The 27,398-nt window shown below is 44.8% G+C and overlaps 1 protein-coding gene and 3 long non-coding RNA genes across 5 annotated transcripts; 2 read left to right on the top strand and 2 right to left on the bottom strand.

Moving 5' to 3' along the window:
• Nucleotides 1-193: 193 nt before the first annotated feature.
• Nucleotides 194-20,782, bottom strand: LOC309332720. 2 transcript variants are annotated; one of them, XR_014152307.1, is made up of 4 exons: nucleotides 19,912-20,782; nucleotides 19,761-19,818; nucleotides 19,298-19,353; nucleotides 194-1,113 (listed from the first exon to the last, which is right to left on the bottom strand). It is a non-coding gene; the product is annotated as an uncharacterized lncRNA (long non-coding RNA). The 2 variants fall into 2 exon arrangements; XR_014152308.1 differs by lacking the exon at nucleotides 194-1,113 and having other exon boundaries at nucleotides 17,739-19,353.
• Nucleotides 7,474-26,653, top strand: LOC309332725. The gene is made up of 2 exons (XR_014152313.1): nucleotides 7,474-8,217; nucleotides 26,283-26,653. It is a non-coding gene; the product is annotated as an uncharacterized lncRNA (long non-coding RNA).
• On the bottom strand, nucleotides 10,157-14,689 carry LOC309332718 (EKC/KEOPS complex subunit LAGE3-like). The gene is made up of 3 exons (XM_081845856.1): nucleotides 14,575-14,689; nucleotides 13,286-13,414; nucleotides 10,157-10,491 (listed from the first exon to the last, which is right to left on the bottom strand). Exons 1-3 carry the CDS (start codon nucleotides 14,631-14,633, stop codon nucleotides 10,380-10,382), a joined length of 300 nt encoding a protein of 99 aa, XP_081701982.1. The 5' UTR covers nucleotides 14,634-14,689; the 3' UTR covers nucleotides 10,157-10,379.
• On the top strand, nucleotides 10,505-12,730 carry LOC309332723. Its single transcript, XR_014152311.1, has 3 exons — nucleotides 10,505-10,828; nucleotides 11,912-12,078; nucleotides 12,187-12,730. It is a non-coding gene; the product is annotated as an uncharacterized lncRNA (long non-coding RNA).
• Nucleotides 26,654-27,398: the final 745 nt, after the last annotated feature.

Consider the following 27,398-nt stretch of genomic DNA (forward strand, 5'->3'; position numbering starts at 1 on the left):
TCATGCTCATTTTCATTCTAGACAAATAGTAGATACAGGCATTTAGCAAACACTTTAAGCCAATTCTAGTTCATGAGAGCACAATCATATCATCTGCATATAGAAGAATGGTAATTTTTGATACGTTTAGTTTATGGTGGACAGTGGACCAACACCAGCACAGTGGACCAACACCAGCTGATGGCATGGCTCCCCAAATCAACACTTCACACTGGACTTCAAGCATCTGGCATTGGAAACTTCACACTGGACTTCAAGCATTGTGTGGCATTGTGTGCCTCCCCATTCTTCCTCCAGACTCTGGGTCCTTGGTTTCCAAATGAGATGGAAAAGTTGCTCCTATCAGAAAAGAGGACTTGGGACCACTGAGCAACAGACCAGTTCTTTTTTTTTTCTTTAGCCCAGGCAAGATGCTTCTGACGTTGTTTCTTGTTCAGGAGCGGCTTGACAAGAAGAATACGACATTTGAAGCCCATCTGCAGGATCCGTCTGTGTGTGGTGGCTCTTGATGCACTAACTCCAGCCTCAGTCCACTCCTTGTGAAAGTCCCCAGCATGTTTGAATGGTCTTTTCCTGACAATCCTCTCCAGGCTGTGGTCATCCCTACTGCTTGTGCCCCTTTTTCTTCCACACTTTTCCCTTCCGCATAACTTTCCATTAATGTGCTTTGATACAGTACTTTGGGAACATCCAACTTCTTCCGCAATTACCGTTTGAGGCTTTCCCTCCTTATGGAGGGTCTCAATGATGGCTTTCTGCACAACTGTCAGGTCAGCAGCCTTCCCCATGATTGTGCTTCCTACTGAACTCATTGCAGGTGTTATGGATTGAATAGCTACTGCACCTTTTCACAATATTCTAATTTTCTGAGATTGTTAATTTGGGGTTTTTATCAGCTGTACCCCATAATCATCACAATTATAACAAATAAAGGCTTGACATATCTTACTTTGTATGTCATGAGTCTATCTCCTATATTAGTTTCACCTTTTAAGTTGAATTACTGAAATAAATTAACTTTTCCATGATATTCTAATTTTCCAAGTTTCACCTGTACATATTTTGTTCCCTATGACAAGGAGTGCTAGGATGGGAAGCATCCATGTAATCCACCTTGTCTTAGACACACACCAGTGATGCATTACAGGAGCACTTTGCGCTTCATTTAGTTCTTAAGGGGGAGAGATGGATAGAGAGAGAGAGAGAGAGAGAGAGAGAGAGGTTGCATTGGAAGTAAGCAGGGACACCGCAGGGGCTTGAACCCCGTCCTGGAAACCAGGAGCGCCAACCACCAGCGCCTTTTGCTTTTTTTTGGCCAATGCAACAAGGTGAAAAGCAAAACCTGAGAGAACACTCTGAATACAGAATGTTCTCTCAGGAAAAAAGAAAACCCTTAAGAATTATGAAGTTGCAGACAGAACACAATCAAGGTTTTATCCCTTGCCATTAACAAGGGATATTCACCTAGATGTGTTTACGTCACAGAGTGCCATGTTAACTGCCATTAATTTGCAGGGCAGAACAGAGAGACTGGTTCCAGTCTTCAAACTCTGCCTTTATGCTCACCTTTTTGTTTCTCCCTCCAAAGTGTGAATTCATGGGCCTGGAAGTTCCTTCTGCTGGTCTGTGAAAAGCAATTTGGACTCATTAATTTGTCCCCGGCCCTTTCCCACCAATTCCAGAGAAATGTTTTTGGAACACAGCTCTTCTTACTGACCTGACTTCTGCAAAAAGAGCTGGCTTCACCTGAGTGTGGTGGGCTCTGGGACAGAACTGTGAAGAGATCAAGCGGGGGGGAAATGGAGAAGACAGCCCAAAAGGATTGGACTGAAAAAGATCACTGAATTGTGGAGTGTGAAGTTCACTTGCCGTTAAGTTTCCTGAAGGCTTGCAAAATTCTATTTCTTGTGTCCCTGAGATGCACCTGGAAGAGACTAGGGTCTTGAGCAGCCCTCCCCTCCAGACACAGGAGCAAAAACAGCAGGTTACCTAAAGCAGCGCAGTCAAAATGCACGTGTCTCTCAATCCTGCACTGCAGATGTTCACTTGATGCATCAAGAGCTCAGACACTGCCTCTTATTTGTCAATGGAGCAGATCTGCTTCTGGCACAGGTAGCTCTGTGAGGTCTGTAAAAAAAAGAGCTGGAACAAAACAAGGCTGGCTGTCCCACCCAAAGATGTACCTTATTGTGTGGTGATGGCACAGGAAAGGGCCTCCCCTGCAGTGGTGTCCCAACACGAGAAGTCCCTCCAGGTAGAAGCACGGAGAGCGACTGCATTAGGCTTTCAAGTTCGCAGCTCTTCTGAAAAAGGGATTGAATAACCAACATTGCTCAATACAAGCTCTTTGGAAGATTTAGTTTCCATATTTGATGGATGATTCCATTTAGAGCCTACCTTTTCTCCAACAGGCTCAGGGTGCTTGAATGGTCCCCCTCACTGCGACCTGAAAGAATCTTTGTACAAAGAGTTGCAGGCAGAACACAACAGAGATTTTCCCCTCAGCCAAGCACAAGATACTCACATAGTTGACCTTCAGCCAGAAGACACACAACTGTATTGCTGCCATAATTACGATGAGCATTTAGAGATTACTTGTTAGTTATTTGTGCCACCACTGATAATTCAAATGTTTTATTAACAGAAACTACAATTGCAGTTGAAGGTAACCAAGTGAGAGGTTACAGGCAAAGGAAGCAGTTCACTACAGCAGGTTTTAAAATATATTACCTTTGGAACAGAAGTACTGGCGAGGATCTAAAATTTTGTATTTGTTGGAAACCCAGCAACTATCAACCCTATCGTGCAAGTTTTCATTAAAAAGCCAGTAATACCATTTGGGTCAAATTAAATTTCGAATAGTCTCAGCATTTATGGATCATGTTCCCTGCATTCAACAGACATACCGGTACCCCAGGCAAAGAAAATTGGGAGCTGCATGCCTCCTTTATCTACAGGATTGAAGGGTACAGACCTATATTCCAAAATGTTTGACAAATGTGGGATATTATGATTTTGTGTGGGCTCACTCTGGTCATTAGTGGAACAATCAGCCACCCCCTTATGTATGAGTAAAAATGGCCAGAGATGCAATTCATAAGATTTCAAATATTTTCTCAGTCATTTAAGCCTTACCATTAGCAGACAACATTTTCTGCCCTTTATGTACAGGAAAAAATGGTCACGGCTCATCCTTCCTAATTGTGAATATGTTTGTGCTTAAACGTTTGCTGGACTTTTTTTGCTTAAAAATGGCTGGCAAAATGGTGAAAACCTCTACTCAGTCCAGTGCCTCTACCAGGCCGCCTCTGCCAATGCCATCAGTAGATTGACCCTCAAAATGCCTTATTTGCTTTTTCACACTGAAATCAGCAAGGCAACTGCTACAGACAAAGGAAGCAGTTTGATGCATCAGCTTTTAAAATGGGTATTCTAAATGGGTATTCTACCTTAGGAACAGAAGTACTGGCGAGGATGCAAAATGCTGGCATGTTTGGAACCTTTTGGATTTATACACATCTGAAGGAACAAAAACGCAACAATATTTTAGTGACCCTCTTCTGCAGTTGCCCAGTAAGTACAATTCGTTTGGCTTCATGTGCCAAATGTCACCACTTTTAAGCAGCTGCTGAAGAGGGTTTGTTATTCTACTCCTTGGAAGCCACAATATACATAAAATTAAGTTCTGCCCACTAGCAAAGGAGCTTATCTATAGTCCACAAGAAGCTATCACAAAATGGCTGCAAAGCATTTTTGTCAACAGGGCAGCCTGAGCTAAAATGTCATTAAATAGAACTATGTTGTCTTCTGCGCCTCTGCTTTGCTCTTTATCACATGCACAGCTTTCTTTCCCCCTGGATCCCCCTACCCTTCTCACTTCTAAGTCTTACCTGTGCTAAAATCTTACCTGCCTTGGTTTTTCCAACTTCTGGAGCGAGGTTCTGGAGCGACTGGTCGCAGACCAGATCCAGGGGCCCTTGGAAGAAGCTGCTTTTCTGGCTCCATTTCCATCAGGGTTTAGGCCTGCTTTTGGCACGGAAACTGCCTTGGTCGCCCTGCACCTCTGGCGAGAGACAAGGGTGACCCCCAGTCAGCTCAGTGCCCCCCAGTGCCTTCCATCAGCTTCGGCTGGTGGCCCAGTTGCGCCCGCCCCTCTCTGGCCAGGGGGAGCCTGACTCCTGCTGTCTCTGCTCTGGGAACCCCTTCTTGGGTCCTTCTTTTGGCTTCGATTTTGTACATTTGATATTTTATGTGAGCCGCCCTTAGACCTTCGGGTCTAGGGCGGCATAGAAATTCAATAAATAATGATAATAAGAACTTCAGCAACAGAAACGCCAAACTTCTTTTTATGAAATGGCTTCTGCTTTTAAAAGAAATGCCTTCTATTTTCTGCAATTATTCTTCACTCTGCTTGAAGCAGACTTCATCTCCACCTACCCTTTCCTCTGCTCCTTTGTACATCCAAAGACTTGTTGCTCGAAAGGGAAATATTCTTTTCTTTGTCTTAGTTTTCCCTCACATTCTTTTCTTTGTCTTAGTTTTCCCTTGGCTTTTCTAGCCATCAGGTGTATCTGCTTTTCTTGATTCTCTTTATAATCTTCATCTTGGTGTATTTTAAGATTTTTCAGTTTAATTTTTTCTTGGCTAAGCTTTCTTTTGGGGGCTTTCTCAAAGTCCAGCATCTGTCCAGAATTTACTCTCCCTGTTTTACAGTACTATGATTCTTTGTTGGTCGTCTTATTTTCTTTGTTTCCTTTAAATTTAAAATGTATTGCGTCTCCTAAGACTTTTTAGGGAGTTAGTGAATCTATTTATCTTGTGTCTGAATGTCTGTCTGTCTATCTACAAGCAACATTTAAAACTGCCAACTATGGAGATCACAATGGAAAATTTGTTGTATCCCTTTTTAAAGTTGTAAATAACAACTTCACCTCTGACCAGTGAGAGGGCTAAAACCAGTATTATAGCCAGGGACAGTCTCACTCACTAGACTCTGGCTCGCTCCTTCCACCACCTGTTAGTCATAAGGACACATAAAATAGTCCCTTGGCGCATTAATACAGTGGATACAAATGTGTTTGTTTTCAACATGGGATCACTGCGCATGGGTGAGAAAGTAGTGCCGGCCCCACTCTCTAATAACAGGGTTGCTGGGGGGCCATCTTGAATAAAATATGGGTGTGGGTGGGCGGTAAGCCCTGCCCTACATAGTCACATGACACGGCACACACAATTAAATGGCAATGGCTATCAACAATTTTGGGGGGGTTCCAGCCCCCTTAAATATTTGGGGGGGGGGGCTTAAGAGGAGTTAGCTCCTAAGCCAGGGTATGTGTCATTCCGGGATCCATGTCTTTGTTTGCTTGGCTATGTGTAGAACATGCTGTGCCTTTTAATGACATTTCCCCAAGTATCGCACTGATCTGAACATTAAAGATTTTGGTAGACACTGCAGCCTGAGTTTGAATTCTTCTTGGAGTGACAGCCAGGAAACTCTCCTCCACAGTGTGCTTTTTTGGAGGTTCTCCTTGTGGGAGGGGCCCCAGGGGCCCCAAAATGGATAGCCTATCACTTTAAGAAAATGCTTTAAGAAAATGCTAAGAAACTGTTAAAGCTATATACCTCTAAAACCAGTATTATTGCCAGGGACAGTCAGCGGCGGAGGAAGCTGCTTGGGTGCCTGGGGAGCAAGCTGCCCATAGGGGCAGGTGAGGGAGGGGCAAGGTGTCCATCATAGGGGGAGGACGACGGTGGGGTGAGGCATCCATAGGGGCAGGGCACACCATGGGGCCCCCAGAGTCTGCCTGCCTCCTCCCACTCAGTCGCCCTTCAGCTGGGGGGGGGGGAGGCAGTGGGCGGACCGTTGGGGCAGCGCAGAGTCTTGGGCACACGGCAGGCCCCGTGGTGAGTGCTGCCCGGCATTTTGTCACCCCCCGCAGTGGGGACACCCGGGGCAGCCCCACACCTATAGCACCGCCCTTCCTTCGCCCCTGGTTGCAGGTGGTGTGGCCGGGGGTTCAGGGGAGAACAGCCCCCCAATCAAGTACAGTGGTACCTCGGGTTAAGAACTTAATTCATTCCGGAGGTCTGTTCTTAACCTGAAACTGTTTACCTGAAGCACCACTTTAGCTAATGGGGCCTCCTGCTGCTGCTGCCACCACACAATTTCTGTTCTCAACCTGAGCTAAAGTTCTTAACCTGAGGTAATATATCTGGGGTAGCGGAGTCTGTAACGTGAAGCGTATGCAACCTGAAGCATATGTAACCTGTTATGTAGTGAAGTTTCACCCTGGGCCAGCAGGGGGATACTGTAGATAGTTTTCACTCAGGTCTGTAGATAGTTTTCACTCAGGTCTGTAGATAGTTTTCACTCAGGTCCACCTCAGTTATTTTAGGTGGGAAACTCTGGGTTGTTGTTGCTACAGTGTTGACAGCCGGCTCCCTATAAAAGCAGGCCGGCTGAGCTGTTTGCTAGTCAGTTCTATTCCAGCTTACAAAATAAAGAGCTACTTGGAGAAATCGCTGTGTCGTCTGCTATGTCAACCCACAACTTAACACTGGCGACGAGGATGGGATAGACCAGGTCTTTGCCCGGAACTATGTGGGGGACATTCCTTGGGTGCCAGCCACAGTAGTGGGAGTCACTGGACCTCGCTCGTACCAGGTGGCACTCGAAGACGGACGCTTGTGGCGCCGGCACATAGACCAGCTTAGGCGCAGGGTTGGGGACTTGGGCACTACCGTGGTGCCCCCAACTGCGCCTGTGGCTCCAGAAGAGACACTTACAGATGGCGAGGCTCCACCTCCACCTCCCTCGCAAACTGCCAGCGTGGAGCCGAACCGAGCCGCTTCAGAGGGTCTGCCAGACTTACCACAGACTCAGACCACTCCACTTGTGGAGGCTCCACCCACAGCAGCGGATCCAGGGGAGTTGGTTCCAACGCCACCTAGGGTCGCACCACAGCCTCAGCAAGAACTGTGTGGCCCTCCGGACTTGGCTACCAGTCCCCGGCGGTCTGGCAGAGTTTCCAAGCGCCCAACTTATTTAAAGGACTATGTTGTTGGACAGGTATCACTGTTGGTCTAAGTATGGGAAATGTAACCGATATGCTTTTGTGCCTAATTGAACCATTACGCGTAGTGCTGTATATAACGAAACCATTACGATTGTAACTAACGCCTTATCTCGGTGGGGAGGGGTGTTATGTAGTGAACTTAACATAACCCGAGGTACCACTGTAAATAAAAATATTTAACTGACCAATTGTGTTGCAGGTGACTCAATTCTGCCCCGCCCCGGTTGCCGTGTGTCCTCTTTTTCCAAGACACATCCTCTTTTTCAGGGGTAACATTTTTAAAATTTGCCATAATGTCTCTGGCTATAGTTTCTGGATGAGTCCTAGACAAGACTGGTGATTGAAGACTTAATTTCCCCTTCTCTTCACTTCTCCTGCCCCCACCAGCAATATATCACAGCTTCTATAGCCTACATATACTAAGGGTATTTAAAATGAGAATCTTCATGGCGTCCTCTTTTTTGCTCTTTGAAATGTGGCAACCCTAACTTGCCCCCCCCTAAAATAAATCCTGGCTATACCCATGGCAGGTGGTCATAGCAACAGTGCCAATTTGTTGATATAATCAATAAACAATTACCATGTACTTAGAAATTTATCCTTTTTGCCCTGCCCATTTATCTTCACTCTGCTGTGTTGATTCAAACTCCCAGATTGTGCCATTTCCCATACCTGGGTAAAACCAAGATCGTAAAGTGAGGGCCTCCCCCCATTACCCACCTGACAGCTATTTCCATTTTGGCAGTGGCTGTCAAAAGAGACCATGGTCAAAGAAGGAATATTGGGGTTCAGATCCCCCCCCCCCGCAAGAACCAAAAAATGTGAGCCACGGATCCCTGTTTAGTTTATAACCAATTATGTTGATTTCAGGATTTATTTGTTTGTTTGTTGATTTGTTTTGCCAAAATGGTACACAAATGTTTTTGCACTATTTTTTCCCTACCAGGATGGGGCTTTACAAACCATTGGACCAATGGAGAAACAAGTAACCAGTTATTTTTGTTTCCTCTTCTTGGCAGGCCTATTCACACAACATGTGCATAGTTGCTTCTTAATGCAGGAGCCGGGAAGCTGTGACCCTCCAGACGCTGGAAGCCATTGGAAGCATAGTAAAAGTCCAGTCTGTGGTGCCCATTCACAAGTGAAACTTATTGCTGGGCATTGCAGTGATCTGGTGATGAATATTTCTGTGTGTACCAGCCCTGAAAGCAAACTACAAAACTAAGTACATTTTTATGCTCTAGTTATTTCTTCTTTTAAAAAAAATAATTTTTATTAACCGGCCAATCAAATCAAATCAAATCACATCACATAAATTCCGAATTACAAAGCCGAATTTTAAATTTTGTTGAGGGGACCCATATTTCAAGATCCGAAGGGGGATTCTGATAATCATCTTGCTACTGCGTTAATGTCCAAATCAGTCCAAACAAAGTTCATAATTCTATCCAGTCTTATCTTGCTGTTTCCACATCACTTCTTGTTCATATATTTTCTCTTTTTTCTTTATGATCTCTTCTGATAGTATCCTTAAGCCGATAAACACCAATAATAATCCTGTGTGAATTTTTTCGTTCTTCCAATCCTCAAATCGAGATGGTTTCCATATATCATCACCTTCATAGATAACAGCGCTCTTTCCATCATTAATTACAGAACTGTCGTTCTTAAGTCCCACTGAGGAGTTTCACCCACAATATAAAAACAGCTCTATTTCTCCTCTCAGACTTAAGTCCTCCGACAGAACTTCCCAATATGACGACGGCACTTTTAACTGCGTCATTCCAAAGCCCTTATACATTCCACGCTCTTCTCAAAACATGCTTTGGTTCGAAAGTTTATCTCCACACAGCCTTAAATCCACAGCTTAAGTCCTTAAAACGACATTTCTGGCTTGTGGGGGGGGGGTCTTGTTTAATCACATATAAGAAAGTAAGGTTTTCCCCCCCTCCCCCATCAGTCCCTTTGCCATACCGAGTCTTGGCATATCTTCTCGTGATTTATACTTGCTCCTTCGACTCTTCTTGTTTTATCAGAGATCTCTTCTGTTAGCAGTCTTTACTCCCCCTTCTTCCTTGAAATATGTGCATTCACTTCATCCAAATTGTTTCTTTTGAAGTTCTTGCAGCTAGTGGCGCGGATCAGAGACGGCGTCCAGGAGCGCCGAAATCCCACAGGAGGGCATGTGCCTAGTGCCCCCATCCCCACAAATTCGGGGGTGGTATAGGGCACAGCAGGCAAGGGCAGTCCCCTCACCATCCTGGGGGTGGGTGGGTAGGGAGGCTACTTACTCCCATCACAGCCTCCAAATTACCTCGTGTGGGTCGGAGAGATGTTATTGTCAGCCATCTTCTGATGCGCCCCCTAGTGGCCCCCTATGCTCTAGTTATTTCTGAAACGGTCTTCAAGGATCGCCCCACTTACAGCGCATGGCAGTAATCCCACTCTGGAGGTTACCAGAGCATGGATAACTGGGCAAGACTATCCTGCTTCAGGAACAGCAATGGCTGGCGAGAAGCGCTCTTGGGTCTTTTTACACAAGCACAAACCCAGGTTTCAGCATGCGTGCCTTCAAGAGGGAGCTGCAAGCTACAAGTGTAACTTATGACAAAATGCAAAGGTGGTGGACAGAATGCAAAGGTGGTGAGCGAGGTGGGGAAGTTTTGCTTGCTGTTTAAAAATAGGAGCCTACCAAAAAGAAAGAAAAAAGGCAAATCTTCCAATATAAATAGGACTTCAAGGCCACACCATCCGTTTTGGCTCCTCTGCCACTTGGCCCCCTCCTCTTCCTCACTGCCAGCTATTAGCTGCTTTCCCCCTGGTGGCAAAAGAGACAGAGAGATGCAGCAATGGGGATGGGGAACTTGTGTCTCTCCAGATGCTGCAAGGACTACAACTCCCATTATCCCTGACCCTCAGCCATGCTGGATGGGGCTTAAGAGAACTGGAGTCAGGAACACCTGGAGAAACACTCTGATCAAGATTTTGCTTGTGTTTGTGTAACTGATTAATCAATATGGTGAGCCAGCTCAAATATATTTAATCAGTTAACACATGCAGACTAAAATGGATAGTTTATTAGAGAACCAGATTCTATGTACTTTGTCTTATATCAAGGCAGTCCCAGGCTTGCCTGCTTCTCAGCACCCAAAATCTATTAATGTCCAAGAGTATGTCCAGAACAGAAAGCGACATCTTGGCTCTAAAGATGGCATGTTCAGCGCCTCCTCTGACATCAGTAGTCCATGGGCAAGTCTAGAGTCCAGCCAAGATTATTGGGAAGCTTCCTGTTGCAACCATCTATCAAGCCACAGGAGGCCCAAACAGGTCCATAGTTTCCACCACCAGGCAGAGATGCTCCAGGAAGGAGCTGATGGACACACGCAGAATCCGGGCTTCATCCGCTCTCCATCGACTGCAAAAAAATAATATATATATATATATATATTGTGCAGACTGGAACATAAAACGTCAACACTTGCACTACACTTAACAGTCCAATGAACCTGCCACTCCTTCTGCCAATATCCTCATTCTATTCTGGTCCTTCAGCTTCCCTTTTACTCTTGGCAGACACTGGGCAACTGGTCCAATAGATTTGGATGCCAGAAAATATACTGTTTCACTTTATTATTATAGCACTACCAGAATGCAAAGTACAGAACAGAGAGGAAGGGAGGAATTATTCTTATTATCCTCCTCCTCCATATAGTATCATCAGCTTGTATAGCACTTTACAGAAAATACGAGGGGTAGATCTCTGCCCTGACACGCTTACAGTTTAAAATTTGGTACAACAGAGGAAGGAGAGGGTCGTGGGGGCAGGCAAAGGAGGCGATGATTTGACTGACAAGTGCTGAGGTTTAGAGGCCTGGCTGCTGCCTCTAACTAAATCTCCTGGTAGATGGCTGCGTTGACCCTGGCCTTAATGAAGCACAGTGAACCAACACCAGCTGATGACATGGCTCCCCAAATCAACACAGACTGTGGAAACTTCACACTGGACTTCATTCTTCCATTTTCCCATTCTTCCTCCAGACTCTGGGTCCTTGGTTTCCAAATGAGATGCAAAAGCTGCTCTCATCAGAAAAGAGATTTGGGGAGCCATGTCATCAGCTGGTGTTGGTCCACTGTGCTTCATTAAGCCCAGGGTCAACACAGCCATCTACCAGGAGATTTTGGAGCACTTCATGCTTCCTTCCGCAGACGAGCTTTATGGGGATGCTGATTTCATTTTCCAGCAGGACCTTGGCACCTGCCCACACTGCCAAAAGTACCAAAACCTGGTTCAATGCCCATGGGGTTACTGTGCTTGATTGGCCAGCAAACTCGCCTGGCCTGAACCCCATAGAGAATCTATGGGGCACTGCCAAGAGAAAGATGAGAGACATGAGACTGAGCTGAATAGCAGAAGATCTTCCATAACACCTCAGCAGTGCCACAGGTTGATAGCATTCATGCCACGCCGCATTGAGGCAGTAATTGATGCAAAAGGGGCCCAAACCAAGTACTGAGTACATATGCATGCTTCTACTTCTCAGAAGTCCAATATTGCTCTATTTGCAATCTTGTTTTGCTGATTTCATTTAATATTCTAATTTTCTGAGATTGTTAATTTGGGGTTTTCATCAGCTGTACGCCATAATCATCACAATTATAACAAATAAAGGCTTGACATATCTCGCTTTGCATGTCATGAGTCTATCTCATATATTAGTTTCACCTTTTCAGTTGAATGACTGAAATAAATGAACTTTTCCACGATATTCTAATTTTCCGAAGTTCACCTGTATAGTATCATCAGCTTGTATAGCACTTTACATAAAATTCAATAGGATAGATTTCTGCCCTGACAGGCTTACAGTTTAAAATTTGGCACAAAAGAGGAAGGAGAGGAACGTGGGGGCAGGCGAAGGAGGCGATGATTTGACTGACAAGTGCTGAGGTTTAGTTAGAGGCTTGGCTGCTGCAGTGTCCCTGCTCCAAGGGCTTCATGGGAAAGGTGATGGCAAGCTATGCTCCCGAGTTTTGCTTTTGTGTTTATTGTTCATCTGCGGAAAAACCCCAACCCTACACATTGTTGTTGTTGTTGTTGGGCTTCGTGGGAAAGGTGATGGGAGGGAGGGCTTGAAGGAAATAAGCAAGGAGGATGCACAGAGGGGTTCTGAGGGGGTACCAGGCATATGGGGCACCAGGGAGGAAAAGGCAGAGTTGTTTCGGGGAACAGAAGACATCTAGAGGTTGAGGAGCAAAGTTCACAGGCAGAGATGTATCAGGATACAAGAATGCTGTCCTAAGGATGGGAGAGCATGGCCACAAAGGGCTCTGAAGGCAAGAGCAAGGCGTTTGTGATACATCCGAGGGATGAGCATCATGTTATGGGAGTGGTGTGAGAGATGAGTGATTTTGGCAGCTAAGTCAGCAAGGGGAGACAACAGAAGGTCGGGGTGCAGAAGGGCCCCAACTCAGTGGGAGAGCAGCCACTTTGCATGCAGATGGTCAATCCCTGGCAGGTCTGGGAGCTACGCCTCTCTGTCCACCTGAAAAAGTGCAGATGGTGCTAAATGGATGGTAGGCAGATTCCTCCGTCCCCAGGAAGTTGTCCTGTGTGCAGAAGCACACGGATCCAAACACAGGTCTTGCTCAGCACACCACTTCCTGTAATTGCACCCCACTTTGCCTCCAAGTTTTGCTCAAAACAGCCCTGCAGGGTAGGACAGGCCAATAAACAGACTCATTCAAAAGGGATCAGCTCCAAGGGTCTCTTGGCAGTTCCCTCCTATGAGAAATGAGGTTACAGAGATCCAGGAAGAGGGCCTCCTTGGTGGTGGCACCCGCCCTGTGGAACGTCCTCCCATCAGATGTCAAGGAGATCAATAACTATACAACTTTTAGAAGACATCTAAAAGCAGCCCTGTATAGGGAAGTTTTAAGTGTTTTATGTTTTTATATTTATTGGAAGCTGCCCAGAGTGGCTGGGGCAACCTGGTCACATGGGTGGGGTACAAATAATAAAACTGTTGTTGTTGTTTAAACCCGGGTTCAAGTCCAACATGCCATCCATTATGGCGCCACCTTGTCTCTCATCCTCCGGCAGCTTGTGCAGGAGACCTTCCTGCAGGCTGCACAGGGGACTCAGGGCCCACCATCTGCCCCGACTGTCGCCACACCTTGCCTCTTGTAGAAGGGGGCGCCTGGCCAATACTCACACATGCAAGATGTCCTCCGTCACATCCAGTTCCTTGCTGATCCCTTCTTTGCGGGGCTCAGGGTCAGGGGCCAGGGAGCCCAGCGCAATCTGGGCCAATGATGATGATGGGAAAGGAATCCTCAGCTCACTGATGTTGGGGGGTAGCGATAAGGAGCATAAAATGTACAAGAAAATGACACACACAAACACAGGCCCACACAGCCTACCTTTCCAACAAGAGACACTCTCTCTTATTCAAAGTCACCTTTGTATTCTTAAGTTTAATATTTCTAGGAGCTTCTAGTCCCTGGTTTTTGACTGTGGAACTCTGACACGGATTAGGATCTCTGCTTATCCATGACTGTGGATGGGAGAAAACTCAAGACCAATGTTCAAATTGCAGGGTGGAGGGCAGAGGGGGCCATTTTTGTGCCAATCTCTTTCGCTTCCTATTTTTAGAGGGGGGTTTTGCATCAGGGAAGCAGGGAAGATGTGTTATAACTAGAACAGGAGGGGGCATGTGGATTTCATTCAAGGCCTTCCTACCTCTTTCCCTCCACCCCACTCAGTCACCATTCTGTCCTATTTGCAGTTAGGGGTCAAAACGCATTAAAGGGCAACTTATCCCCATTTCTCTCCCCAAAGAATCCTGGGCACTGCAGCTTACCCCTCACAAAGCTACAAAGTGCCCGTAATACTTTGCGGGTGAAACCCTTGCAACCCACCACCTTGATTTCCCAGCAGCTCTGGAAATGCAACTTAGCACACGCGCAATTCATTCAAATGCATGTGGTGGGTCTGCGCTTAGAGTCCCTTCAGCAGGACCCTGGCAAGTGAGCAGGGCCTCCGGCCCCCGGCCCCCCCCCTCCCAGCAAGAGTGCCCAACCTGCCGGATCCTAATCGCACTTTTAATTTAAATCCCGTTTCGATCTGCAACCGGGGAAACCCATTTCTACCGCCTTTGCCCCTCCTGCCCGTTTCCTGAGCGGCGCCTTGACGCAGCAGCGAGTCCCGCGGCGCCCAGCGGAGCTTCCTCCAGGCAGGATGAGGCCCCACCGGGGCAGCCGGGGCCTGATCCCCCCTCCCCTCGCTCTCGCCCGCGATCCCGGCGCTGTCCTCCCCCCAACCTAGTCCGGGAAACTACTGCCCCCCCCTTCCCGGAAAGGAGGCCCCAGCAGGAATGCCCGCCCCTCTTGGAAACAAGGAAGGGGGGGACCGCGACGCCTCCCTCCAAGGGACCCAGGCGTCCGAGAGCCCAGCCCGCCCCCTCCTCCGCGGGCGCAATGCTGCTGCTTTTCCGCCGGATACAAGGCGAGGCCTGGCCGGGACACAGCGCTCCCTCCGGCCGCCGCCGCCGCTCCTTCCATCGCCGCCGCCGCCGCCTCCTCCCCCCGGGGGTGGATCCCAGGGAGCGGCCGGCCCACGTGGGGGGATCCTTCGGAATCCACCAGCTTTAGCTGTAGCAGCGCCGGGCAATAGGCTCTTATGAATATTATTGGGAAATATACCCAATGTGTGGAGGGTTGGGGTTTGCTTTTGTTTTTAATGTATTTTGTTGGTTTTTTCCGCAGAAGAGCAATAAACACAAAAGCAAAACTCGGGAGCATAGCTTGCCAATCGGCAGTCACTTTTGGTATAAAGTACAGCAATCCCGCGATTTAAGTGCATTTAATTTGCACGCTTTCAGCTTTCTACGCTCATCAGTTGTTGTTGTTTAATAAAAGGGTTTGAAAGGATCTGGGGGGAAAGACTTTGGCAATCTGGCACACCATTCCACCCAGTGTGTTTTGACTACACGCGATTTTGGCTTTAGGTGTGATTCCCAGAATGCAAGCCCCTGGTAAGTTGCGGGCTTTCTGGTCCACATAATCAGAGCCGGCCCACCGAGGAGGCAGGGCAAAGCACCCGCTTCAGGCGGCAAAAAAGCAAGAGGCAGCACTCTGCCCATTCCTTCTGCCACCTTGTGGAAGGCTCCCTCTGGCTGAGCTGGGCAACGGGGGAGTCCTCCTTTTTTCTTTTTTAATTTTTTTTATTCAAAATTATAACAAGACATATTATCCAAAAACATAGCATCCTTGTCCGCCCCCCCCCATTTTTCCTCCCTCCCCCCTCCCACACAAAATCCACCCACCCACCCCTGACTTCCCTCAGTTCCAGTCTTTGGTTTCTCTAAGAATGCTGTTTTCTGCATGTTACAAAATTGTATAGATCCTCAAACTATTTAGCTGATTATTATCAATAAAAAGTTTGTAAATGTTTATTCAAAACCAGCCAAGGAGTCCAGTTCGCTTTGTTGTGTCTTCAAATATTTTGTAAAGGGTTCCCATTCATCCTTAAAGTCACAGTTATCCTTGTCCCGTAGCTTATATGTCAGTTTTGCCAATTCTGCGTAGTCCATCAATTTTTCTTGCCATTATTCTTTAGTTGGGGTTTCTTCAGTCTTCCATCCTTATGCTACCAGAACTCTCGCAGCCGTTGTCACATACATGAAGATGTTTTTCAACTTTTTTGGCAGGTCTTTCCCTACAATCCCCAACAAAAATGCCTCGGGTTTTTTAACAAATGTTAAATGGAAAATTTTCTTCAATTCGTTGTATATCATTTCCCCCAAAAATTTAATTACCGTACCTTACAATCCCACCACATATGATAAAACGCCCCCTCCTTTTCCTTACACTTCCAACATATATGTGAACTAGCTTTGTACATTTTCCCTAACTGCACTGGTGTTGTGTACCATCTGTACATCATCTTCATGTAATTCTCCTTCAGTAGGGAACAATCTGTAAATTTTAAGTCGGTTTTCCATAATTTTTCCCAATCATCAATCATAATGTTGTGACCTACATCTTGTGCCCATTTAATCATAACTGATTTTACCTCTTCATCTTTCGTCTCCCATTCTAATAGTATGTTGTATGTGGCCTTCAGTAGTTTCACTTTCCCTTCCATCACTTCCGTTTGAAACCTAGATCTAGTATAACTAAATCCTTTCTTGCTGTCTTCTTTATGTGTTTCATATAGTTGTCAATAATGCAACCAACTCTGAAAGTGGTCTTTGATCTCATCATAATCTCTTAATTTCCATTTTCCAACATGTTCCTTTAATAAATCAGCATATGTGAGCCATTTTCCTTTCTTTCCAAGTGGTTTGAGCAGTAATGCTTCATGTGGTGAGAGCCACCACGGGGTCTTTTGTTCCAATAAGTCTTTGTATCTCTCCCATACTCTCATTAGTGATTTCCTGATTATATGGTTGTAAAAACTTCTATGAACCTTCCCTTTCCTGTACCATAAGTATGTGTGCCAGCCAAATCTGTTGTCAAGTCCTTCTAGTTCTAATGCCTCTTGCTTATCCAATCTCATCCAGTCCCTGATCCATACCAAACAAGCAGATTCATAATACAATTTAAGGTCTAGGAGGGCAAACTCACCTCTATCTTTTACATCTGTAAATATTTTATGTTTTATCCTTGGCTCCCCCCCCCCCCCCCGATAAATCTTGAAATCTCTTTCTGCCATTTTTTAAAGCATTCATCTTTCAGGATGACTGGTATTGATTGAAAAAGAAATAGCATTTTTGGCAACACATTCATTTTAATCGCCAATATTTTTCCTAACATTGAGAGATTCATTCTGCTACATATTTCTAAATTTCTTTTTAGCTCAAGCCAAATTATTTCAGTTATTTTTAAATAGGTTTATATTTCTTGATGTTAAGCAAATCCCTAAATATTTAACATTTTTATGGACTTCAATCTCAATGTTTTGTTCTAATTCCTTCATGTTTTTAACTAATAATTTAGTTTTATTCCTATTTAGCTTAAATCCTGCCACTACCCCAAAATTCTGAATTTTTTCTATTACTTTAGGGAGTAAAGTTTTAGGTTCTTCCACTGTTATCACTAGGTCATCTGCATACACTTTTAACTTGAATTCACTTTTCCCAGTTTTTACACCTGTAATCTGGGAGTCTTCCAGTGTGCGGCGGGAGCAGGGGTCACATAATGGTAATTAATTTGTTGCTGATTTTAGATCTCTGCATAGTGAAACGGGTTGCAGCAAGAAAACTACTGTCCTCTGTCAGGGGAGAAATCTGAGACACAAGAAAATGAGATGGAACTTTGGTCCCATTCACCCTATACTGTACAGTGGTACCTCGGGTTACAGACACTTCAGGTTACAGACTCCGCTAAACTAGAAATAGTGCTTCAGGTTAAGAACTTTGCTTCAGGATGAGAACAGAAATCGTGCTCCGGCAGCGCGGCAGCAGCAGGAGGCCCCATTAGCTAAAGTAGTGCTTCAGGTTGAGAACAGTTTCAGGTTAATTACGGACCTTTAGAACGAATTAAGTACGAATTAAGTACTTAATCTGAGGTACCACTGTACATTTAAAACACATGGCTTCCCCAGAGGATTCTGGAAACAGTAGTTTCTTAAATGTGCTGAGCATTGTAGCTCTGTGAGGGGTAAAGTATAGTTCCTACGATTCTGGATGTGTGGGTGGGACCATGTGCTTTAAATGTGCTTTGCATCTATGCCTTGGCTGTGACCTTTCACACATGCTTGATTTTCTGAGAAAGCTGTAAAAACAAAACAGGTTTATGAGTACTGCTGTAGATTTATGGTGAACATGATGGTTTATAGAATCATGTATAACATTCCAAGTTGGTCTCTGGCCAGGCCAGAGCACTTCTGTGGCATGTAACCAGGCCCAGAACATTGGTACCAAATGAGTGTCACATTTAGTGTCATATGCACTTCATTCTAATGCAGTAATATTGGAATTTTCCCAAAGGGGAATTACACACACTAAAATAAATATTGGAAGAGGAATTGTGAGTCATTGCTGCTTCCATTCCCCAATATACAGTGTGTGTGTGTGGTGTGTTTGTAGGAATTCTCACTGCAGGGGAAGGTGTGCTGTTCCCTTCAGCAACATACTGCCCTGAAGAAAGAAAGAAATTTCCACAAACTAATGTGGGAAACATTGCAAAATGCAATTCTGGCCCTCCTGAAGATCTGGGTGGATAGTTCTTCTAATGCCTGGGTATCCCTGACTTGCAGTGGCTCTGGAAGGATCTTTCTTAGCAGCCCTGTCTGGAAATGCCTGGGACCCCACCTCCTGCATGCAAAGCATGCACTCTGAAACGGAGCTATAGCCCTACCCCAACGTGCACTTACTAGGGAGTAAGTCTTTGGAAGCACTCCGACTTCCTTCAAAGTAAACTTACTTAGGGTCAAACTGCATTCCTCATGATCAGGAGAAAACAAAAGGGCCTGACAATGTTGCATCCCTAGATAACCCCAACTGCAGAAATTGGACACGTCTTTGCTTAGAGTGGCCAATGACACTTGGCCAAAGGAATGGACACCAATTTGCATATGCTGTGTGTAAATGCACATATAAAAATATTAGTAGTTTGTATCCTACTAAGTCATAGTCACTAGAACCACTGACTTAGCTGAATACTGTATATATTACCCTGAGTATGAATGATGTATTGGGTCACCCTATAATTCTACAGGGGAATATTATACATCTCACTGCAGTGGGGAAGACTGTGGCCTAGGTGGTTGTGCTTAGTCTGCTGCCAAGGTGCTATCTGTTGATGAGCAACTTCAGTGTCCCTGCTCTTCCTTCTGTATCTTTCAGCCAGACCTGGAATGCCCGGCCATTCAAAGAGAGGACACGTTCATACAGAGAACTGTCACCTGCCCACATCTTAAGCCTCTGACAGCCCTGAAAATTGATGACTGTCTTCTGTAAAATAGGACACCTGAGCATCTTATATTTGCTTTTCCTCTTCTGCTAATGAGTGAATGTCAAGCCATTTCCTCTTTTGTCCCGGCCTTTTCCACATTCTGAATAATCTAAATAGGATCCGTTTGTTTGCTTATTTAGGTTACTTTCTAAACAATGCAAAATTAAGAGTCAGTCTTTTATATATTTACACTATATATAAAAGAATTAAGTATTTTGTTCTCTATGGCAAGGAGTGCTAGGATGGGAAGCATCCATGTAATCCACCTTGTCTTAGACACACACCAGTGATGCATCAGAGGAGCACTTTGCTTCATTTAGTTCTTAAGGGGGAGAGATGGAGAGAGAGAGAGAGAGAGAGAGAGAGAGAGAGAGAGAGAGAGAGGTTGCATTGGAAGTAAGCAGGGACACCGCAGGGGCTTGAACCCCGTCCTGGAAACCAGGAGCGCCAACCACCAGCGTCTTTTGCTTTTTTTTGGCCAATGCAACAAGGTGAAAAGCAAAACCTGAGAGAACACTCTGAATACAGAATGTTCTCTCAGGGAAAAAGAAAACCCTTAAGAATTATGAAGTTGCAGACAGAACACAATCGAGGTTTTATCCCTTGCCATTAACAAGGGATATTCACCTAGATGTGTTTAAGTCACAGAGTGCCATGCTGACTGCCATTCATTTGCAGGGCACAACAGAGAGGCTGGTTCCAGTCTTCAAACTCTGCCTTTATGCTCACCTTTTTGTTTGTCCCTCCGAAATGTGAATTCATGGGCCTAGAAGTTCTTTCTGCTGGTCTGTGAAAAGCAATCTGGACTCATTAATTTGTCCCCGGCCCTTTCTCGCCAATTCCAGAGAAATTTTTTTGGAACACAGTTCTTCTTACTGACCTGACTTCTGCAGGAAGAGCTGGCTTCACCTGAGTGTGCTGGGCTCTTGACAGAACTGTGAAGAGATCAAGCAGGGGGAAATGGAGAAGCCAGCACAAAAGGATTGTACTGAAAAAGATCACTGAATTGTGGAGTGTGAAGTTCACTTGCCATCAGGTTTCCTGAAGGCTTGCAAAATTCTATTTCTTGCGTCCCTGAGATGCACCTGGAAGAGACTAGGGTCTTCAGCAGCCCTCCCCTCCAGACACAGGAGCAAAAACAGCCGGTTACCTAAAGCAGCGCAGTCAAGACGCAGGTATCTCTCAATCCTGCACTGCAGATGGTCACTTGATGTATCAAGAGCTCTGACACTTCCTTTTGTCAATGGAGCAGATCTGCTTCCGGCACAGGTAGCTCTGCGAGGCCTGTAAAAATAAGAGCTGGAACGAAACAAGGATGGCTGTCCCACCCAAAGATGTACCTTATTGTGTGGTGATGGCACAGGAAAGGGCCTCCCCTGCAGTGGTGTCCCAACGCAAGAAGTCCCTCCAGGTAGAAGCACGGAGAGCGACTGCATTAGGCTTCTGAGTTCGCAGCTCTTCTGAAACAGAGATTGAATAACCAACATTGCTCAATACAAGCTCTTTGGAATATTTAGTTTCCATATTTGATGTATGATTCCATTTAGAGCCTACCTTTTCTCCAACAGGCTCAGGGTGCTTGAATGGTCCCCCTCACTGCGACCTGAAAGAATCTTTGTACAAAGAGTTGCAAGCAGAACACAACAGAGATTTTCTCCTCAGCCAAGCACAAGATACTCACCTAGTTGACCTTCAGCCAGAAGACACACAACTGTATTGCTGCCATAATTACAGTGGAGCATTTAGAGATCACTTGTTACAGGGTTACAGGCAAAGTAAGCAGTTTGCTACAGCAGGTTTTTAAATATATTACCTTTGGAACAGATGAACTGTCGAGGATCCAAAATTTAGTATTTGTCGGAAATCCAGCAACTTTCAACCCTATCATGCAAGTTTTCACCAAAAAGTCAGCAATACAATTTGGGTCAAATTAAATTTCTAATAAAGTCGCAGCATTTATGGATATGTTCCCTGCATTAAACAATCATACATGTACCCCAGGCAAAGAAAATTGGGAGCTACATGCCTCCTTTATCTACAGGATTGAAGGGTACAAACCTCTATTCCAAAACATTTCACAAATGTGGGTTATTATGATTTTGTGTGGCCCTCTCCGGTCATTAGTGGAACAATCAGCCACCCCCTTATGTATGAGTAAAAATGGCCAGAGAGTCAGGATTCATAAGATTTCAAATATTTTCTCAGTCATTTCAGCCTTACCATTAGCAGGAAAAAAAATCTGCCCTTTATGTACAGGAAAAAATGGTCACGGCTCATCCTTCCTAATTGTGAATATGTTTGTGCTTAAATGTTTGCTGGACTTTTTTTGCTTAAAAATGGCTGGCAAAATGGTGAAAACCTCTACTCACTCCAATGCCTCTACCAGGCCACCTCTCCCATTGCCACCAGTAGATTCCCCCTCAAAATGCCTTATTTGTTTTTTCACACTAAAATCAGCAAGGCAACTGCTACAGACAAAGGAAGCAGTTTGATGCTCCAGCTTTTAAAATGGGTATTCCAACTACCTAAATACCCCTAGGAACAGAATTACTGGCAAGGATGCAAAATGCTGGCATGTTTGGAACCTTTTGGATTTATATACATCTGGAGGAACAAAAACTCAACAATATTTTGGTGACCCTCTTCTGCAGTTACCCAGTAAGTACAATTCGTTTGGCTTCATGTGCCAAATGCCACCACTTTTAAGCAGCTGCTCAAGAGGGTTTGTTATTCTACTCCTTGGAAGCCACATTATAAATAAATGAAGTTCTTCCCATTAGCGAAGAAGCTTATCTATAGTCCCCAAGAAGCTATCACAAAATGGCTGCAAAGCATTTTTGTCAACAGGGCAGCCTGAGCTAACATGAAATTAAATGGAACTATGTTGTCTTCTCCCCCTCTGGATTCTCCTGGATCCCATTACCCCCTCACTTCTAAGTCTTACCTGTGCTAAAATCTTACCCATCTTGGTTTTTCCAACTTCTGGAGCGAGTGGACACAGACCAGATCCAGGGGCCCTTGGAAGAAGCTGCTTTTCTGGCTCCATTTCCATCAGGGTTTAGGCCTGCTTTTGGCACGGAAACTGCCTTGGTCGCCCTGCACCTCTGGCGAGAGACAAGGGTGACCCCCAGTCAGCTCAGTGCCCCCCAGTGCCTTCCATCAGCTTCGGCTGGTGGCCCAGTTGCGCCCGCCCCTCTCTGGACAGGGGGAGCCTGACTCCTGCTGTCTCTGCTCTGGGAACCCCTTCTTGGGTCCTTCTTTTGGCTTCAATTTTGTACATTGGATATTTTATGTGAGCCGCCCTTAGACCTTCGGGTCTAGGGCGGCATAGAAATTCAATAAATAATGATAATAAGAACTTCAGCAACAGAAACGCCAGCCTTCTGTTTTTGAAATGGCTTCTCCTTTTAAAAGAAAAGCCTTCTATTTTCTGCCATTATTCTTCACTCTGCTTGGAGCAGACTTCATCTCCACCTACCCTTTCCTCTGCTCCTTTGTACATCCAAAGACTTGTTGCTCAAAAGGGAAATAAACTTGATTTTGCCCCTCACGTTCCTTCATGTGTCTTTGTTTTCTCTTGGCCTTTCTAGTCATCAGGTGTATCTGCTTTTCTTGATTCTCTTTAAAATCTTCATCTTGGTGTTTTTTATGATTTTTCAGTTTAATTTTTTCTTGGCTAAGCTTTCTTTTGGGGGCTTTCTCAAAGTCCAGCATCTGTCCAGAATTTACTCTCCCTGTTTTACTATGATTAATTCTTTGTCGGTCTTCTTATTTACTTTCAGTTTCCTTTCAATTTAAAATGTAAATTTAAAATTTTTAGGGAGTTAGTGAATCTATTTATCTTCTGTCTGTCTGTCTGTCTGTCTATCTATCTACAAGCAACATTTAAAACTGCCAACAATGGAGATCACAAGGGAAAATTTGTTGTATCTCTTTTTAAAGTTGTAAATACTGTAACAACTTCACCTCTGACCAGTGAGAGGGCTAAAACCAGTATTATAGCCAGGGACAGTCTCACTCACTAGACTCTGGCTCGCTCCTTCCACCACCTGTTAGTCATAAGGACACATAAAATAGTCCCTTGGCGCATTAATACAGTGGATACAAATGTGTTTGTTTTCAACATGGGATCACTGCGCATGGGTGAGAAAGTAGTGCCGGCCCCACTCTCTAATAACAGGGTTGCTGGGGGGCCATCTTGAATAAAATATGGGGGGCGGGCAGGCGGTTAGCCCTCCCCTACATAGTCACATGACACGGCACACACAATTAAATGGCAATGGCCATCAACTTGGGGGTGGGGGTTTCCAGGCCCCCTTAAATATCTTTTTTTTGGGGGGGAGGCTTAAGAGGAGTTAGCGCCTAAGCCAGGGTATGTGTCATTCCGGGATCAATGTCTTTGTTTGCTTGGCTATGTGTAGAACCTGCTGTGCCTTTTAATGACATTTTGCCCAAGTTTTGCACTGATCTGAACATTAAAGATTTTGGTAGACACTGCAGCCTGAGTTTGAATTCTTCTTGGAGTGACAGCCAGGAAACTCTCCTCCACAGTGTGCTTTTTTGGAGGTTCTCCTTGTGGGAGGGGCCCCAGGGGCCCCAAAATGGATAGCCTATCGCTTTAAGAAAATGCTTTAAGAATTGAAAAGTAATCTTCAATTTTTTCCTTTTCTTTGTATAAACAGAGGAAGAGATAAGTATATTATGTAAATGAATAGTAATTTATCTATATGTATGTTTATATGTTTATTGATATGATGATTTGTACAGTTCATATTTACATGGACACGTGTATTTGTAAAGTTTGAATAAAAAGTATTAAAAAAAGGAAAAAAAAGAAAATGCTTTAAGAAAATGCTAAGAAATTTAAAGCTGTCTACCCCCCCCCCCTCTATCTACAAGCAACATTTAAAATTGTTTACTATGGAGATCACAAGGGAAAATTTGTTGCATCTTGTTTTAAAGTTGTAAATCCCAACTTCAGCTTTGACCAATGAGAGGGCTAAAACCAGTATTATTGCCAGGGTCAGTCAGAGGCGGAGGAAGCCGCTCAGCGCCTGGGGAGCAAGCTGTCCATAGGGGCAGGGCGAGGGTGCGGCGAGATGCCCATAGGGGCAGGGTGCACCGTGGGGCCTCCAGAGTCTGCCTGCCTCCTCCCACTCAGTCGCCCTTCAGCTGGGGGGGGGGGGAGGCAGTGGGCAGACCGTTTGGGCAGCACGGAGCCTGCGCATGCCCGAGCCACCACGTCTCTCCCAGAAGCTGCAGGCCCTGCTGCAGGGCCCATGGTGAGTGCCGTCCGGCAATTTGTCAGCCCCCTCAGTGGGGACACCTGGGGCGGCCCCACACCTAAAGTACCACCCTTCCTTCGCCCCTGGTCGCAGGTGGTGTGGCCGGGGGTTCGGGGGGAGAACTGCCCCCCTAATCAAGTAAATAAAAAAAATACTTAACTGACCAATTGTGTCACAGGTAAATCAGTGCTGCCCCCCCCATTGCCGTGTGTCTTCTTTTTCCAGGACACATCCTCTTTTTCAGGGGTAACATTTTTAAAATTTGCCAAAATGTCTCTGGCTATACTTTCTGGATGAGTCCTAGACAAGACTGGTGATTGAAGAGTTGCTTTCCCCATCTTTTCTCTTCTCCTGCCTCCCCCCCCCCCCGCAATATATCACAGCTTCTATAGCCTACGTATAGAGGGAGTATTTAAAATGAGAATCTTCATGGCGTCCTCTTTTTTGCTCTTTGTAATATGGCAACCCTAACTTGCCCCCACCTAAAATAAATCCTGGCTACACCCATGGCAGGTGGTCATAGCAACAGTGCCAATTTGTTGATATAATCAATGAACAATTACCATGTACTTAGAAATTTATCCTTCTTACTCTGTCCATTTATCATCACGCTGCTGTGTTGATTCAAACTCCCAGATTGTGCCATTTCCCATACCTGGGAAAGACCAAGTTTGTAAAGTGAGGGCCTCCCCCCATTACCCACCTGACAGCTACTTCCATTCTGGCAGTGCCTGTCAGAAAAGTGACGATCGTCAAAGAAGGAATATTGGGGGTGAGATTCCGTCGTCCCCCCCGAACCAAAAAATGTGAGCCACGGATCCCTGTTTAGTTTATAACCAATTATAATGATTTCATAATTATAACTTGCTGCTAAAATGGAATACACAAGACGAAATGGTTAAATCGGCTATGATAAAATGGGCACAGGACATTGGGCATAACATTATGTTTGAGGACTGGGAAAGGTTGTGGACCACTGGGCTGAACTTCACCGCATGTAATGCTCTGAAGGAAAATGTAATGAAAATGATATATAGATGGTACATGACCCCAGTTAAACTTGCCAAAATATACCATTCGTCTGATAATAAATGTTGGAAATGCAAAGAAAATGAAGGAACATTCTTTCACCTCTGGTGGACATGCCCTAAGGTGAAGGCCTTCTGGGAAATGATATATAATGAGCTGAAAAAGGTATTTAAGTATACCTTCACAAAGAAACCAGAGGCCTTCCTTTTGGGTATTGTAGGCCAGAAGGTGTTAAAGAAGGATCGAACATTTTTTATGTATGCAACAACGGCAGCAAGGATTCTCATTGCAAAAAACTGGAAAACTCAAGATCTACCCACACTGGAAGAGTGGCAGATGCAGCTGATGGACTATATGCAACTGGCCGAGATGACCGGCAGAATCCGTGATCTGGGAGAAGAGAAGATGGAGGAAGACTGGGAGAAATTCAAGATGTATCTACAAAAACATTGTAATTTGGTTGAATGTTAAGAAGGATGCTAGATTATAAAAAACTGGCCACCACTAAACTAGATTTAAATTTGATGATAAGTGAGACTAAAGAAAATATAAAATTTTTTGGAAGAAGTGCTAGATTATATTTGAATGAGTGGACATGAGATTGTAAACAAGTTGATAATTTGTTTGGAAAAAAATTTTTTAACGATGTAAATGGGAGCGGGAGACGTGAGGGAGTCCAAAGAAGTGATGAAATTGTTGTAATAGAAGTAAGATCGTTTATTATGTGTGCATTTATATTTAAAAACCTTAATAAATATTTATTAAAAAATATATATAATGATTTCATAATTAATTAATTTATTTGGTCGTTTATTTTGCCAAAATGGTACACAAGTGTTTTTTTCACCATTTGTTCCCCACCGGGATGGGGCTTTACAAACCATTGGAGCAATGGAGAGACAAGTAACCAGTCATTTTTGTTTCCTCTTCTTGGCAGGCCTATTCACACAACATGTGCATGGTTGGTCCTTAATGCAGGAACCAGGAAGCTGTGACCCTCCAGACGTTGGAAGCCAACTCCCATCATCAGCCCCAGGCAGCAGGGATGAGGGAAGCTGTAGGCCAACAACAACAACTCACACCTCAGAATACTGTGGTTTTGTTCCCACAATGTTTGTCGCTAGACACTGTAACATAAGAGAATGAATTGCTTGTGTGAATCAGCTGTCTTGGCTTTAAGTTCATATACGAGACATGCGAAAACAAAGGAAAGACCGTAATTCTGTGAGCAGGGCCTGCATTGTTTTAGAAAATGTTAGAGAGAAAACATTAGACACTTTATAATTAAAATAAAAACCCTCTCCATAATTTCGTTTCTCTGCATTTACCTGCTGAATGTGCAAACAGATTTCATTGAGGGGAAACAATATTGCATTTGAAGCATGGTAAAAGTCCAGTCTGTGGTGTCCATTCACAGGTGAAATTCATAGCTGGGTGTTGCAGTGATCTGGTGATGAATATTTGTGTGTGTACCAGCCCTGAAAGCAAACTACAAAACTAAATACTTGTTTCAGGAGTCAAGTCCCTACCATATGAACCTAGACATGGTAACATCTTCTTTTGGACTGATGACGTGGAAATATGGGGGCTTTTCTGTTTTGTCAAAACTTACTTTTTACGGATTTCACCTGAAACAAACAAATATGCTGCTACTTGCTCTGAGACCTGGGGAAAGGACACATTATAAATAAAACATCATCAGTTTACATAGCAATGTGCTATCTTTGTTTCTAACCGGAATGCACCTTCCTTCAAATGCCATCTGTTTCCCTTTTGGGCTCAAACTATCTATAACTCTGTGCCTTGGTTTCTTTTCTGTATTACAAGAAACGCTTCCCAGCATGTTGGGAGATGTGCCAAGTCATTTCTCATCATCAGGACTCTTTGAACCAATGGGGATGGCAAGAGAATTGCCGCCACATCCTGAGCTTTTGACAGCTGTACAGCAGGCAGCAATCCAACAGGCACAGTGTTTGCTGGCATAGGGATGTGCCAGTGAAGAAAACAGTGTTTGTCTGAATTTATGCATGGCATGTAGTTGTTCAGGAAGAGG

This window comes from Podarcis erhardii, assembly GCF_964252035.2.
Source record: "Podarcis erhardii genome assembly, chromosome: 17".
In the NCBI taxonomy this organism is placed as follows: domain Eukaryota; kingdom Metazoa; phylum Chordata; class Lepidosauria; order Squamata; family Lacertidae; genus Podarcis; species Podarcis erhardii.